General features: G+C 43.1%; 1 protein-coding gene across 1 annotated transcript; it reads right to left on the reverse strand.

The window, feature by feature from the left end:
- Positions 1-5,072: 5,072 nt before the first annotated feature.
- NUF2 (NUF2 component of NDC80 kinetochore complex) lies at positions 5,073-16,492 on the reverse strand. Its single transcript, XM_038144383.1, has 13 exons — positions 16,321-16,492; positions 15,400-15,474; positions 14,451-14,527; positions 14,215-14,276; positions 13,268-13,365; positions 12,793-12,866; positions 11,484-11,580; positions 10,489-10,551; positions 9,704-9,841; positions 8,630-8,770; positions 7,677-7,852; positions 6,132-6,267; positions 5,073-5,894 (listed from the first exon to the last, which is right to left on the reverse strand). The coding sequence occupies exons 1-13, from the start codon at positions 16,441-16,443 to the stop codon at positions 5,745-5,747; spliced, it is 1,410 nt and encodes a 469-aa protein (XP_038000311.1). The 5' UTR covers positions 16,444-16,492; the 3' UTR covers positions 5,073-5,744.
- Between the last annotated feature and the right edge of the window lie 769 nt (positions 16,493-17,261).

A 17,261-nucleotide genomic window follows, 5' to 3' on the forward strand; every position in this document is an offset into this window, starting at 1 on the left:
ATGTCCAGCCTGGCCAGGGATGTTGCAGCCACACCTTCTCTGGGAACCCTGTGCCAGAGCCTCTCCACCCTCGCAGGGAAGAATTTCTTGCTAACATCCAATTTAAAGCTCCTTTCTCTCAGTTCAAAGCCATCTGACAGCAGCACAGAGTGCCAGCACAGCAAACCCTGACCAGCTGACACATCTCCACTGATACAGGGCAGGACAGCTCAGACAGAGCCAACACGTGCTCTGCAATATGTTCACTGCTGGTTTAGAGCAGCACATTACACCAATGCCCCATTCAGAAGATGTCAGGCTGTGTTGGCACATGGTCACAATGTGTTGTTACATGGTAATTTTCCCCTCAGCCCAAATATCTCAAGCTTGCATTCTGGCCAGCCACTGCAAGGTAATCGCAGGCAGAAAGAAAAAAAAAAAATCACAAATTCATTCCCTATTGAGTCTGTGTATAACATAAATCTGACTCATTTTTTCCCCTTGTATTTCAGCTTTTTGCCTGACTGCAAGGAGACAGAGGTATAAGAAGAATACATTAAAAAATGCTTTCTTAACACCAACTGCAAATTCACCTGTCTCCTCAGTCCTGATACATTTTCCTTCAAAAGTTTGCATCCTTTGACATCTTTGCAGTCCTTCCATGTTCCTGCTGCTGTTTCTCAGAAATAGATAAGAAAACTTCAAAACCTTGCTCTGCAATAATGAGATTCAAAAGAAAAGATTTTTTTTCCCAATCTTTCTACATAAAAAAGGCCTGAATCGGAGCCCAGCAGTGCACAAATATTACTCATGTCATTGACACTAAGAAAAGGGGAGCTGTGAATAAAAAATGTTAAAAATGAACACAAGGAGCATTGTTTGCATATCAGAAAAATTAATCTACATAGAGAAGTGTAAGAGCCTGCAATTCAGAAAGCAAAGAATTAGGACAGCCCAGCTGAGAATAATTTTCTAGCCAGTTAATTTAATTGCATAAATCATTCCTTTGTTAGCAATAAAGAGATATAATTAAAATGAGATTGCTTCTCATTTCTATTCTCTGGAAACTAAAGGAATTGATTTTGGGGAAAGCATTCTTCCAAATACCAGATCGGCAAATTACATTTACCTTTTTAGAAAGGCGAAATTATTTTGCACTAATATCATGGAGGGTTTAATTAATTATAGATCTGCCATATGATCTTAAAGAAATAATTTACTCAATGCCCACAGAACAGAAGTTTGTAAGTGTGTGTATCCCTCTGATAGATGGTGTGCAGATTTTTACAAACAGGTCACAAGTTGAACAGGTGGCTGTCAGGAGAAATAAGAGGGAATATAATAAATGTTTAAAGATAGGGGGTGGTTTGTGAAGAGATAATAAAGCACTGCTTCCTATTTATTGGCACATACCTGGATTACTGGTCTTTGAACCCCTCTGAATTGGTTTTCTTTTAAATATTGTGATGATGGTTGTTTTCTATTCACAAATCTTCAGGGCTCAATAAGCAGTAACAGGTTAATAACAGAACAAGAGTCAGAGAGGAAAAAAAAAAAACCCACAAACATAAAGCCCACCAATTAAACAGAATATTGCTTTTGCTGAATATTGCAGGGGTTGGCCACCGCCAGGCCCCTAACAGGGCTGTAAAAAACACATCACACAGAAGAAATTCTTTCCTGTGAGAGTGGGGAAGCCCACAAAGCCCACAGGTTGCCCACAAAGCTGTGGCTGCCCCTGGATCCCTGGAAGGGTTCAAGGCCAGGTTGGACAGGGCTTGGAGCAGCCTGGGACAGTGGAAGGTGTCCCTGCCCATGGCAGGGGTGTTGAAACCAGATGAGCTTTTAGGTGCCTTCCAACCCAAACCATTCCCTGATTCTATGACAATATACTCAGCATCCTTTGGGATCCCAGCCTTCTCTTCCCACCCTCTCTTTGTAACTACTTACCATGCAGGGGATCCCAGAAACTGAGAAAAGTCTGCTTCTTCCATTCCATTTCCCCCCTCCAAGGGCAGCTCGTCTTGCAAAGCCTGCTCAGAAGGCAGGGAACAGAATCCATTTCCTCTCTGCTGCACCAGGACAGGGTCCCACATCCACTCTCTCCACTTCTCTCCCCAAAACAGACCCTCCTTGCTACATTTTTGAGAGCAGGAGCCATCTCATGAACATTTGTGGTGCTGCCCACACTCTCAGTTGTTCTTTTTGTCAGGCAAAAGCCGCCACCCTTCCACTTTCTCCACGAGAAACTCCCCTGCCACCAGGGATTCCCACTCCCCACAGCTGGGGCTTTTCAAAGGGCAGAACACCAGATAAAAATTTAAGTCAGGTAAAATTAGAGTCAGGCAGCTTTGATGAACTCTTCAAACAGTCACAGAAAATCTTCCACAGATCTCAGACAGAGGCTGCCCAGGATCAGCACACCTGGTAAGTCCTCCCTACACACAAAAGGTGCCTCTGCCTCATAAGCTCTTCCTTTTCTGTGTGCTTTGGAACAAAACAGGAGCAGCCTTGGCTCAGGAACATCATTCCCCATGGAGACCATCATGGTGGAGTGACAGACACCCATCAGTAGGGACTGTGCTGTGGAGGAGACAGGTAAGGCAAGAAATGGGCTCTGCATGCAAGAGTTAAACAGCAGATAGATTAGATCTCATCATCTGAGTTTTCCAGGAAAAGCATTCTGTTGCTATGGAAACCCCAACATAACCTGGGTTTTCCCTCCTTTTGTTTGTTCATTTTCTACAAACACTGGCCTCTCCCAGTCCTCCCCAGGTGGACTTGCAGCTTGCAAAAACAGTGATTTTTTTCCCCCTCCAATGCCCATTTCTCTTTGCAAGTACATTTTTCAGTGCTTGCCTTTCTCAATATCACTGTCCCAGCCTGCAGACTCTCTCTTTGCGGTAAGGACTGTTTAATGTGCTGCCCAGTAGAAACTCAGCTCCTGAACACCTTGCTGTCTTTTCTTCCTGGGGAAAAAGGGACAAAAGCCTCAGGGTAACAAAACTTTTCAGTGAAAAATCACACGGGACTCCTGTAACTGTGACTTTATCTTGTCACACAGTTTCTCCATTTATAGCATCTCAAGAAACAGCATTTCCTTTGGAAAAAGGAATTTTGCAGACAACAAGAATTTGGATGTTCAGCTCCAAGTTTTCTTTGGTCTTATTTCCCAGGTATCTCTGGCCATTTATTTTAGGGTATCATAATAAGGATTGCCTTTAACGAGCCTGATGGAAACATCAAGAGAATCTTTCCAAAATGTGCCCTAGATACCAGAGACCTCAGTACACAGGTGCATTTACCTGCCAGATTTCTTTACTCTGCACCTCACAACCTCGTGATTGATATACACTTAAGCCTTTCACACTCCCTCCTAATTCCCCTGCATAAATAACAGGGAACAGACTCCCAAGTGCAGGCTTCTTCCTCCAAAGTAGCTCCTGCTTTGGCAGCATCAAGGGTCATATCCTTACATGGAAATATATGTCAGTAAGTTTGAACTTGTAGCTTACCTGGTCCTGGCTAGTCCTAGAATATATGAGTGCTGAAAAGCTGTTACCCTGAAGCTGAAGATTCAGCAGGTTTTCCTTTGGCTTCCTAAGCAGAGCTATGGCAGGAATGGAACATGAATCCAGGGCCACTCTCCGTGCCAACATCCCCACCAAGTGGCCAGCACACCAGCTCCTCTTCCAGCTCATCCCTCTGCCCCAGCAGCTGAAAATATGAAAATACAAACCTGCCTCACCTGCTCTCACCCAAAACCTACAAAATCTGACTTTTGAGACAGCTCTGAAGATCTTTCCAGCCATCCTCTGGAGTAAAGGCAAGCGAAGAGTGATAAAGACATTTCCTTCCATCCCTTAAAAGGTGTCTTATTAACCCATTTCCCACCTTAACCACTGTTATTTTTTCTGCTTGCAGAATTTAAAAACTTTTGTACAGATAGATTATTGTTAATAACTCCACACGTTTCAAACAAGTGTGGCCAGCCCAAGCAGTATGAGGCAAACTTGCTACAAGCTTTATGTTGCATATGAAATACTAAAGTACATGCAAAAAAAAAAAAATTAACTACAGTTTTAAACAGTAGCTAAAGCAGAAAGATCAGGAAAAAAAAAAAAATCGAGAAAATTTTGACTAACACTGCCCTCTTGAGGGAAAGGGAGCTGTACTGCCTCAGCAAAACCCTTGTCCCTTCCCTGCTCTCCAGGCCACACTAAACTCCCCCCACTGCCTTGCCGTGTGGTTCAAGGTGGTAGAAGTTTTTGACAAGCAGCAGTAGGAATCAATTCACACCTAGGAATCAATTATCTCTAGATAAATCACACATTAGTTATGTTTTACTTATAAGTATTCCAGGTACCAATAAGCAACAGTGAAAGCATGAGAACCTATTGGAAATACAAAAACCTGGAAATCAAGAGTTTTTCTTCCTTCATGAATTGCAGCCTTTTATTTTACCCAAAATCTCTGAGAGCAGGAACCAGACTCCAGCTTTTTCTTTGTCCTGCAAATTCCTCATCACTGGGATACACAAGCATCATCTCTCTAGCCTAAGAATTTTTGTCTGCTTATTGGAATAATCCCCTGCAGTATGTTGGAAGTTTTTGGGAATCTCTTTCTCCAGCCAGTCTTTATAAGGAAGGAAATGCTACTGCAGTATTTCAAAGTGCACTGGTGGCCCCCAGGGACAGGGTTTAGTGGTGGAGGGGGCAGTGCTGGGTTAATGGCTGCACTTCATCTCAGAGGAGTTTTCCAGCCTAAACAAAAAAAACAAAAAAAAACAACAACAAAAATCTTAAAGCAAAACTTTAGAGGGGTCTGATGCCTTCATAGGAGCTCTAGAAGGAACAAGCACCTGCCCTTCCTAACTGACTTGCTAGTACCTCAAGAGATGAAGAATTAAAATTTTAAAGATGGCTTGAATCCTCCTCCTCTTTTCATCATAAAAGACTGTTCATAGCACACATTCCTACAAATGTACAAAGCAACATTTTTCAGCTGAAACCTTATGCCAAGTCAGTTAGGAGAGTGACCCAAAGACCCAAGAGAAAAAGGGTTAAATATCTTTATATCAACTACTGTAAAGATTAACATTTTATTTTTTCCAAATAATGAAAACCACTCACAAGTTAAGGTACAAAACATCAATCTATATTTAAAAGCATCCTAACACAGACTGATGAACACAGAGGAGGGTTCAATACCCCAAGCAGACACAATGAGTTCAAGCATTGAGAGGGGGTGTACTGTTAACTAAAATAATATTAAAATGGTACTTCTGAGTGTTTACAGTTCCAAATATTTATGATGAGAGTAACTTGGCATTTAGATGGATGCTACTGCCCTGTCAGGATTTCATCTTAATTGAATAGCGGTGGTGGAGCATCACCTGTTACTGACTTATCTTGAACATTCAAGCCAGACCAAGGCACCAGGTGTTCCCAGATCAAAATTTGCAGAACAGTTTCTACAAATGCAGGGTTCTGTCTAAAATGTTGAGCAGTTTATGTGACAGCAAGACTTGCAATATTACCACTAAAACCAAGTGCAGACGGAAACACCAGAAACTGAGTGTTTTCTTATCCACATCAGCAAGCTCATGACATCAGGATCAGCCTGCAAAGCTAAATGTGTTCTGACATGGTTTTGGAGAAAGCTGGATTGGCCTGGAATTATTATCCCTCCCATGCAAAGCAGAAGCTCTTGAGTTCAGGTATGAGCACAAACACAATGAAAGCAGAACACAAGTTCAGACAGGCTTAAGAAGCATTTACAGAAGATTGAATGCTGAACAGCCCTTCCCTTATTTCATCAATTTTTTCTGCTCTTGAGGCTGCAGAAGTCTTTACTGCCTTAAGGAGAGATTCATGACACTTGTCCAATACAGCCTTCAAAATTAGGTGTATTTCCTGGAAAGAGAAAATAAAGGTTGGAAAAAAATTCCATTCAGCAAAGTTAAATCTTTATCAAGCAAAATGTCAAGTGAGTGATCTGGTGGACTCAAATGATTTCAAGGGTGTCTCACCCATGGCTTAAGAAGCAGCATTCACAACACAGAGGGGAGGCTGCTTAAAAGATCATTGCACTGTCCACACTACAACAGGAATGTAACAAGATTTTGGGGGGTTAAAAAACAAACCCCTCACCTTGGCTTTTGCTGCTTTTTCTTCAGCATCATCCTTCAGCTGCTCAATTTTGCCCTTTTTCTGTTTGATTTCCTTGCGAATGGCCATAACTTTGTCATACACAGCACCCCTCTTCTCCTGGACTTTGTTAAAATGTCTAAAGGTGACAGAAAAAAAAAGTTAGTACTGAGCTTTTTGACTCGTTCCAGATTAACCTGAAGCCCACCACAAGCAAACCTTGCATTTTATGAGCATAAAACCAGAAGCTTCCAGAAGCAATGATATAGAATTTACTTTCTCAGAAATGAATGTGATTTTTAAACTAGAACAACTTAGGTGCAAGAAGTGAAACTCATACTTAGCAGGAGCCCATATGCACCTTCCTACCTCAAGTCAACAGTCAGGACATATTCTTTTATTCACCAGCAAAAACTCTTTTCTTCAACCAAGGCTACCTCCCCTTCCCCTCTTGCTTATCAAAGCATTGAATTTTATCACTCAAGGCAAATACCTGACACATTAAAAACATAAATAGGCAGCAACTTTTGGTGAAAAGGAACATAAGATTATGTTGTTTTCATTGCTAAATTAAAAGTTACTTTTCACAGAATCATTTAAGTTGGAAAAGATTCTGAGATCAAGTTCAGCCTATGAACACCCCCTTGTCACTTCAACCATGGCACTTGGTCTTTCCTTGAACACCTCCAGAGGCAGTGACTCCACACCACCCTGGGTAGCTCATTCCAAGGTCTAATCACCCTTCTGTCCAGAAATTCCTCCCAATGCCCAATCTATTTTCCTCCCAAATCATCTCCTTTAGCTGGTACAATACGCTAAGTGCCGTTCTGCACACAAACCTCAAGCATGGCTAAATCTTACTTGACTCTCTCATCCATGTGCCAGCAGCTCCCTTCCATCACAGCCAATAATGTTCCATATTCCCTTTCCTCTCTATCTGTGTAGATGAAAATTGTTTAAAAATCAATTTTCTCCCTAACAGTTCAGCACGAAGCTCACAGTGAAGCCAGGACCTTCCAGGGCTGCAGTCTGGTGCTGCCTTCAGCATATGGGAGGAAGGAAGAGGGGCTGAGAGGCTTTGATCAAATGACACTTTTCCTTTTGTTTTAGAAGCATCACGTCAGGATAATGCTCCTCTGAGATGCGAGCCCCATTTCCCCATGGGTCTTGAACATCTTTGATAATGAGCAAAAGTGGCAAGGGAAATTATGAAAAATTCATGAAAGGCAAATGGGGCTTTGTTGAAGTCTGATAAGTTGGAAAATTATCCCAATGTGACATTCTCTTTAAGAAGATAAAAGAATCAAGAATAAGCATTATAAATTAAATTAGTGCTCCAATAAAAGAACTGCTGTCAAGTCACATTGCAATTATTGATTTGAGACCCCAAATCCCTGCCTGCAGCATTACTGGTCCTCATACAGAGCTGTCCCACACTGCTCATTTTCCCCTCACTGCTAAGCTGTGTGTTTGTAGCAGACATGGACTTTGGCAGCACATAACAAAGACATAAAGCAGCATCAGGCAGAAAAATCAACTCCTCCATACTCGAGCACAGTGCACTTGTGCTGCTCAATATCTTCACGCATCTTTTTAAGCTGGATCTCAGCTGTAGCAAGCTTCTCATGTTTTGCAGTGACCACTCTCTTCAGGGACATTTCATCTGTCTTGGCCTTTTTCAGCTCTACCTGAGCACTCTCAAGTTGGTCCTCCAGATTTCTGGCCTAGAGTACAGAAGTATAGAAATAAATTAAATAGAAATAAATTAAATGGGGGCAGGAAATTATCAAGACAGCATACCCTGTAAATGTGCTAAGATTACAACTAGCTGGCTGCTTTTTGAAGATCTGACTGCCAGCTCCTTATCCCAGTTCCCTGGTCTTTATTTGATTATACATCCAAATGGACAAGATCCCCTCCCTCAGGATGGCTTTCAGAGGTGACTGTGACTTCTGCTATAGCTTTTTGCCAAGCCTCATTTGAACTCATGCTATACAAATACCCAAAAAGACTCCATACCATTCTTCATTGCTCCTAACAAATGCATTCTCCCAAAACCTAGTGGCAAATAGCAAGGGACTGTATTGTGACAAACATTTCATCAGAGAATGTCTGCCTTAGCAATATTAATACATTTAAAGGCACTTAAGACGTGACTCTTCCTGAAGTAACAATTTTTTATTCTTAGTTTCCACTCTCAAGGCAAAAGAAACTCAATTTCACTTTTCTTTTCCCATCATTTCCTACCAACAACCCCAAGACAGCGCCAACTATTTTAGGTCAGGTTTCTATAGCAACCAAGGTTTGACTATTCAAAGTGGTCAATAGCTAGTGCATAGTACATTAGCTAGTGCCACCCAGCAAAGCAGCAGCAATGTTTTACTGACATTTTTAAGAAAGAATTTGGAAACTTCAAAATGTCATTCTTTATAGTGAAAAGTGGGGAACATTGCTTAGACATCAAATTCTCCCTAACAGGATATAATTTGGATAATACAGACCTCGGATGATACACTGGCCAGTCTCTCCACATTTTCTCCCTGTATTTCCATCTTCTTTTGGTATAACTGCAATTCCACTTGGCACGATGGCAGAACCTCAACTACGTCTCTATAACCTTCATATTTCTCAGTAACTTCTTGCTTTAAAGAGAGAAAAATACTATCAATAAACAGCTCTAGAGTTCTTTTATATAGAATTAAAGCATATTGAACTTTGAACCCTCCCCTCATTGTTTAAAGACACTAGAAGTAATATTTAAGAGGTAGTGGAATGAGCTCTTCACTTCGGAAAAAAATAATAAAAGAAGGGCATTTATTTGGAAGCACAGAAATAAAGGTGATATACAAGTGTTTTACACTCAATTAATCAGTAATCACCTTTTTCCAAGAGCTTTCAGGAAAAAAAAAAAAGAAAAAAAAAGGAAAAAAAAAAAAAAAAAGCTGTGCAGTGAAGAAATTCTACACTGGTAAAACAAGAGGTATGTAAAGCTTCGTACCTGAAATTACAGCAATTGAGTTTACACCCTTGGAACAAAAATAACCTTCAGAGGCAAAGTGCAAACCACGGAAGTGTGAGCAATCTCAAACCACAAAAATGAGTGGATATTATAATAATAATTAAAAAAAAAAAATAAAAAAAAAGAAAGCTACAAGGGAACTCAGTGTTCAGCACATTAGTGAAGACAGCCATCAATTCCAGAAACAGTGAATGACAACAGAAGCACTGTGAAGCACATGTTCTAAATCCAAAGATATTTGGGAGCTGACAAAATATTGTCTCCTCTGGAGAGCAACCAGCCAAACAGGTATAGATTCAAGAGTTCAACACTTGGTTTTACAAATTACTGCAATCTTGCTTTTCAAAAGGGAAAACCAGTCAAAAATACATCAAAAATACACCACCACCTCTACCACAAACCTTCAATTTCCTGAGGCTGTGATTTCATTTCAGACTAACCCCTGTCCTGCTGGTGTTTCACTATCACTCCAGAAGCAGCTCTAGATGATGACAGTCCAGCAAAACATGCTTTTTCTAACAGAATACCTCCTTGTGTGGACAGAGGAAAACCTCACCTTAGATCTCTTCAATTTCTTAATAGTCTCTTTCATCATCTCATTGTAACTTTTCCGTTCTTCTGGACTCTCCACAATTTTGGATTTCAGCTGCTCTTGTTCTTCTTTCAAAGTAGCCATAGTCACTTTACACTCATTCTAGTTAATGACACAAACACTTTCAATATTAGTGATTAGGTGAACAAAGAGGAATTGTGTAGCAAGGTTTGCCATGGTCTTATGACTAGACTGGTTTTTTGGTGTGTAGTTATTCCTCATTAGGAAGTTCTGAAAATAAATTCCTCTAACCAGCATTAACATTCCAAATCAAAGCAATCAACAGCCTATTTTGCTTCCCACATTTGCTTACAAGGGTGCAGAAGAACAGCAGTTAACTGGTATTTTCCACCAAAAGCCTGCCAGCTAATCCTAGAACGGTTTGGGTTGGAAAAGACCTCAAAGATCGTCTCATTCCAACCCCCTGCCATGGGCAGGGACACCTCCCATCAGACCAGGCTGCTCCAAGCCCCATCCAGCCTGGCATACTGCCAGCAGCTCTCTCCCTCAGAACTCCTGACCTAGGGATACTGAGGCAGTATTCCAGAGCCAGCTCTATCACTCTGGGAGAAGAACAAGTTCAAAACCTCCTGTTCTGCCTCATTACCCACTCTATGCATGCAAGGTAAACCCACAGCACCCCAGAGCTCCAGATTTCTAGCGACTTAATTCCAAGAATAATCTGATCCTAGAAAGAGAGATGATCTCTCAGTTATCTGCAGCCAGCACCCACACAGAGGTGTACTCACCAGTTTTTGGGTTCTCTCAGCAATATCTGTCTTCTTTTGAGAAGTCACTTCTTGCAAAGCTGTCTGAAAAAAAAAGCACCAAACTTTCAACAAGCATCTCTACAGCTGCTACCCACCTTATCCTTCTACCATAGATCTGTCCACAAGAGAAATCCCATCTATGGGTCCTTTGGAATAACCTGCCATAACCAGCAGACAAAACTGCAGTCTGTAAGATTTCAAAGACAGGGAAGGAGAATATTGTCACCAAAACCACTGGAAGCACAAGGGAGGCAGCCAGCAGTGGGTAACTAGGAATAGGGATAAGAGATTGGCCATCCCTATTCTCATTGACCCTGGCAGTTATTATACCCCCACAACTTTCTTTGCCAGGGGCTCTGTTCTTCAGAGAAAAATATAATTTAATGTAAAGCCTCAAATAATAGTCAAACACATGGTTAATAATGCTAATAACAAAGACATGACTTGACAAAACAAAAAAAATCCTGACCATAGATTATTCTTTTCTTTCTCCCAAAGGAGTTAAAAAAGTTATCTATGAGACCTGAGAGGCAAGTTTCCACTGCTGAAGAGTTACCCCTGCAATTAACCCCATTGTTTTTGCCAGGCGTTCTGTTGGGTGACCCTTCTTGAGCCTCATTTCTTGCCATGGCTCACATCTAGTTCCAATTCTTGGAATTCAAATGGAAAACAAAGAGGAACATCCCTGTGTTCCTGTTTGGAAGTGTGATGTGCATCTCCCAAGTCATTGCAGAAATGCATTTATTTCAGAAAAGGAGTCAACTATACCTTTGTATTCCCCAAGTCTGATTTAAAGCACATTTCACATTCCTTACAGTGAAACAAAGAGGGATCCAACAGCATTTTGCTGAAATGGCCATTGTTTTAAATCAAAAAAGTCCCTTTTATCCACTGAGTTAGAGGGAAGGGAATAAGATCAAGAGAAGTGAGGGACCCACAGCAGGTTTTCAGAGAAATACAGAACGAGATCCTACTTGTTTTCGACGATAGTCCTGCCTTAGCAGCTGCTCCAGCTCCCGAATGTTCTCTGTGAGCTGCTTGATCTCTGCCTCATGTTCAACTGGGACTGTGCTGAGGGAAAAAATAAAGATATTGAGCAGTTTCAGCATCATTATAGTCCAGTCAGAGTACAGTAGATAAAACAATCACTGTCTCCACAGACTTTACAGCCAGTAACTTCAGTAATCAGAGTAAGACAGTCTCAAATGAATATATCTTATTTTCCTTTGCTTGTAAGATGTTGCAGTTGAAGCATAATCTAAAGAGCTATTTTGGCAAGAAGTGGCACAAACATAGAGGACTAAGTTTAAAGATCATGTTAAGCAAAGCATGAAAGTACAACACTCCTATGAATTTTGGTAGTGATTTCATTTATGAAATTTGCATATTACCTGTCACACAAATAGCTTATATTAGTGCAGACCTATCCCAGCTAGAGAACCCCCTGTGTAGCACACACCAAGAGCAGCTGTCAGAAAAAAAAAAAAAAAACACTTTGTTTTGAAAGCTCTCTTGGAAACCAGCCATTTCTTCATCCTATTATCCACAAGCAGAAACAAAACTTAATGGTGCAAAGACACAGGCAGTAGGGCTAAATGGCCTGAAAAACAGAGATTGTGGCAAACATGTCAAATAACTAAGGAAGACAACTTTACTCATCTATTAAGTTAAAGATGAGCTTTCTCCAGCTGTTGAAGGGATAAAGACACATCACTAAAAGCTAAGTAAGAGCAAAAAGTTTGAACTTAGTTCTCCACATAAAAATACATGTTTCCCTCAATGCAACCATACACTGTAAAAGTTTTTGTTTGGTTGGTTTCTTTCTGCCAGTAGAGAATAAACCCCCTCAGTTCCCTCTCATCAGACTTGTAGACCCTTCCCAGCTCAATTGCCCTTTCCTGGACACATTCAATGTCCCTCTTGAAGTGAGGGGCCCAGAACAGCATGCAGCACTCGGGGTGTGTCACAGGGGGATGGTCACTGCCCTGGTCCTGCTGGCCACACTTGCTGATACAGGCCAGGTGCCATTGGCCTCCTTGGACACCTGGGCACACTGCTGGATCTTGTTCAGCCGCTGTCAACCAGCACCCCGAGGTCCTCTCCTGCTGGGCCGCATTCCAGCCCCGCTTCCCCAAGCCTGTAGCATTGAACCAAGTTATTATGACCCAAGAATGGTCATAATTTGCACTCAGACTTGTTGAGCCTCACACAACTGGCCCACTGATCCAGCCTGAGCAGGAAAAACAAGCAGCGCATCTCACAGTGCTTACTCCACACACTCACTTCAGTTTCTCCAGCTTCAGTGCTGCCTCCCGATTCACAGCCTCCAGGTGTTGGTTTCTCTCCATAGCTAATTTCTGAAATTAAATATTTAATTTTAGAGAAGTGTGGTTTCTCTTTGGGTTTTTATTAGAGCCTTGCTCATTGTTATTTCACATGAAATGCACCATATCTGAACTACTGAGACATTCAGAACAGAAGCCATCTACAACCCAACTTTTCTCAAAATGATACAAGGTGTCAATCCTTCACTTACCAGGCTGAAGTATCCAATAAGTTTTTGGGGAGAAAAAATAAACAAACCTTTCAGTAACATCCTAAGTAGTAATCAGTACCTTCCTGAATTACTTGGCTACATTTAACATCCCAACATGTTACATAAACCTGAAGTTAAACTGCAATCTTCATGCTCTTAGTTCTAGGTTAGTATCAGTTATACTTTTATAGGCATCTGGAATAAAGCAGCACCTAATCTTACATAGCTCTGTTGTAGCTCCAAGTAGACCTCACGCCGGAATTCCCTGAAGTTCACAAAGTTGAGGATGCCACTCAGGAAGCGAACAGTCCTCTTGGTCTCTGAAACAGGAATTGCAAGAGCCCACTGAGCTGGTTTCCAAAAGCATTGCAGTAGCTTCCAAAAAGTTGGGCCAAGTGTAATTCAAGGAGACAGAAATTACAAAACACAGTCCAAATTAGTTTCTTCCCCCACTCGGCTTGCAAAGATTTCAGACTAACAAAAACCAGCACTCAGTAATTCTGTGTAATTTAACAAATGAATAACGGCACCTGGGAGAAAAGGCTGCTAACACACAGCCGCCCATTCAAACACAAGCCAGGGAGAAAGAGTGTCAATCTTGAACTACAGCTCTGAAGAGAGAACCTCTCTGTAGCTATCAGCCAAACTGAAGGCAGCAATTTGAACTGCAGGGACTTTCTGTCTTTATTCCAAGCAAACTTTCTGAAAGATGATTACAAAAGCTTTGAATGTCTTAGACAAGACCGATCCAGAAGTGAAAGATTTCTTCAGAGCAGCATTTTCCAAGTTGTCTGTGTTGTGGCAGAATCACAATTGGGTGTTGAAAGGAGTGGAGTACAGGCATAAGAAATCCTAAAGCATTCCAGGGCTGTCAGGGTAATTTTCATCCCATCTATTATTACACAGTTATAAGTATGTCACAGCCCATCTCCAGACCAGCAGTTCAACAGATTCACAGCATTCAAAGCTGCCCTCAGCTACTGACCTGCACTAGCCCACAATAAGGAATAAGAGCTGTCCACTAGAACCAGCTTGTTTAAGGGTCAGAGGAGCAGCCAGAAGGACACTTCTCCAGACTAGATACCCATCTGGCTATGCCCAAGGAGAAAAAGCACCTGGAATAATAAGCAGCAAGCAGAAAACACAAGGATTACAAGGCACTTGCTTACTTGGGTTTAAAACATCAGCAATTTGGAAGTCACTGATCCGGCACATGGGCAGCAAGCGCTCCCTGCAAGGAGAACAAAACACAACCTCAGCTGCAGTGCCTGTGACTCAGCTTGTGTTACCATGGCTCGGTTCTTGTCCCAGTTCTTGTCCTGTACCCAACTGCTACAAAATAGATCTTGTCCTCCCATCCCTGAGCATCTGCCCAGCAAGCACAAGACAAGCATCTTCTACTTACATGTGAATATACAAGTTACAGACGGGTAGAAAGCCTTCATGGATCTGTGGGTACATTATGTCAACATTGAGGGGCATCTAAAGAGTAAAAAGACAATCAGTGCAGAAGTAGAGAATACTTCAAACAAAAATTATGCAGCATTTTCCACAGCATAAAATAATTCCAGCACATTAAAAACACTGATGATGATCTTCCCATCCACAGGGAATGCATATTAAAGGCTGAAAAATGTCAACAAGGTAATTAGCACACTATTTTAAGGGTCAGCTTTGGCTGGAAAAGACAAAAAAATACAATAATAACTAAAGCAGCATTACAAACTCTGGAACTGCATCTAAAGTCTGTTTTAATTTGTTCATAACTTGTGCAGCACAACATTATACAGCTACCAGCAAGAAGCTCCTTCTTTAAACACCCCAAAATTGACACAGCTGCTTCATAGAGAAGTTAGGAGGAGAATGTAGAGGTACACTGTCCCCTTTGTCTGACATTTTAAACCTCACAGCACAGCATGGCAGCTGCTGGCACTGCCTGGGAAGAACAGAGTTACTTTGTGCACATAATACTCTTCCCTTTCAGTTTATCCAGAAAAGTCACGAGACAAAACCATTTATTCTCACTTTCAAGGATCAGTTCTTGCCTACCAGAGATAGTTGGTAAATTAACTGTTAGTCAATTTAGGTATCAGCCTCTCCTCACTTTCCTCTCAGTTAATGGAGGAGTGGAGATGATCAAATATCAAAAGAAACATTTACATTCCTTCCAGATCAGCCATAGCCAAAGGCAGGAGCCCAGTGTAGATTTTCAAGGCATGGTGTGCCTCCAAAAGGTTGTCCACTCCCTCCTGGACCTTACAGACATTTCTGGCACCTTTAGCATCCCAAAGAACAGGTAAGTCCAATATTTTTTTCCTTTCACATCCCATCACCCCTGCCACAGGCAGCCCTACCATGTAGGCATGCTCCAGTCGGATCCCACACACTTTCTGCAGGATTCTCAGGTAAATCAGGTGTAAAACATCAAGCTGCAGGAAGAGAGGACATGAATCAGGATTCCATATGTTTGATTACTCGGGGCTCCCAGGCCAGGCCATGAAAGCATTCAGCTTTTAACATATGAAGGCTGAATTCACTGACCAACCAAGACAACCAAGTTTCACTTTCCAACATTTTTCAGTTCAAGCATAACTTGCTGATAATTCAGTTTCAAGGGGCAGCAGTCTGCTCGGGCAGTTACAGCCAGGCACTGGTTTTCATTACACTGCTGCTTGCTGAGCAGTTTCCAAACCAAGCAATGCCAAAAACCTAAAAAAGGTCACAGAAATGACAATCCTGTAGCAACGAGTGCCCTTCATTAGGTTATTAAAATGAAGATGAAAAAAAAATCACAAGCCATACAATTATTCATTTATAGCACTAATTTATGATCAATTTTCCTTCTTAAAAACCATCTAAACAAGCAGGGCCAGACCCCCCTCACCGCAGGCTCAAAAACACCAGCACCAAGAATCACTCGGAGGCATCAGCTCTGCTTTAAAGCCCCTTTTCACTCACTAACACTAAACGCTCAGAGTCCTGAAAGGAGGTGAAGCGGGGAGAGGTTTAAAAGCACTAAATGGATCCGGCAAGATTTTGGAACTAGACGCCGTGGCTATTTTTACCGAGTTCGCACAGAACTGGGCAAGTCAGGCCGTGCGCTGCTGGTGACACCACGGCGCTTCCCGGCGAGGCCCGAGGAGAGCCCCAAGGCTACTCCGAGCCCACCCCAAGCCCGTTCCACCCAAGCCCGCGGTCACTCGGGCCGGGCCAGCGCGCCCGTCCCCCACGGGAGCCAGTGGGGCACGGAGCCGCCCCGCGCCCCCCTCACGCACCCTGGGGTTGCCGAACACGTCGCCCTTGACCAGGTTGCGGGCCTCGGCGCCCTCCAGGATGTGCGAGCGGAGGTAGCTGATGATGTCGTCGGGGCTGTAGCGGGGGAAGGTCATGGTCTCCATGGCGGCGGCGGGCTCGCAAGGGCGGCACTGCTGCGCGCCCGCCGCTTGAATCCTCCGCGCCCCGCCCCCGCACCCTCGCTGACCTATCAAAGATCGGATCGTCATCGGGAGGCGGGTCTCAGCGCGTTCCCGCCCTCTTCTAACCAATCGGCGGCCGCGCTGTCGCGAGCGGGCGTGGTTTGGCAGACCCCGCCCCGCCGCGGCCGTTGGCCGTGAGGGGAAGGGCGGGGCGAGGTGGCCGTGTCTCTCCGGTTCTGTCGGGTGGGGCTGCCACGGCCTTTGGAAGAGTCATACGATCCTTGGAAGGAGCATTAAAGTTCACCTAGTTTTCCGTCTGATATGAGCAGGGACACCTTCCACTATCCCAGGTTGCTCCAAGCCCTGTCCCACCTGGCGCTGAACACGTCCAGGGATGGGGTAGCCACAGCGTCTCTGGGCACCCTGTGCCTCATCACCTTCCCAGGGGAGAATTTCTCCCTAACATCCACTCCAAACCTGCCCTCTTTCAGTCTAAAGCCATTCCCCCTAGTTCTTTCGTTACCTGCCCGTGTAATGGGTCATTCTTCCTCCTTTCCAAAAACCCTTTAGGTGACGTCTCCCCAGAATCCTCTCCAGGCTGCACAGCCCCAGCTCAGCCTGTCCCCACACCAGAGTTGCTCCAGCCCTCTGAGCATCTTCATGGCCTCTCTGGACCCGCTCCAACATCTCCACATCTTGTGCCGAGATCCCCAGACCTGGACACGCATGGGATAAAACGTCCTGGCTCCTGAAAGGAGACAGTGCCAGCCCAGCATTGCACAGGACTCTTGCCTAACCAG

This window comes from Motacilla alba, chromosome 8 (genome assembly GCF_015832195.1).
Source record: "Motacilla alba alba isolate MOTALB_02 chromosome 8, Motacilla_alba_V1.0_pri, whole genome shotgun sequence".
Classification (NCBI taxonomy): Eukaryota; Metazoa; Chordata; class Aves; order Passeriformes; family Motacillidae; genus Motacilla; species Motacilla alba.

Excerpts from the sequence above, each read along its gene's own strand:
- NUF2 (XM_038144383.1), bottom strand. The coding sequence starts at position 16,443 with ATGGAGACCATGACCTTCCCCCGCTACAGCCCCGACGACATCATCAGC. Across the intron at positions 7,853-8,629 it reads TGGCCAGTGTATCATCCGAG|GCCAGAAATCTGGAGGACCA; the intron begins GTCTGTATTATC and ends TCTGTACTCTAG. Across the intron at positions 5,895-6,131 it reads AAAAAGCAGCAAAAGCCAAG|GAAATACACCTAATTTTGAA; the intron begins GTGAGGGGTTTG and ends TTCTCTTTCCAG.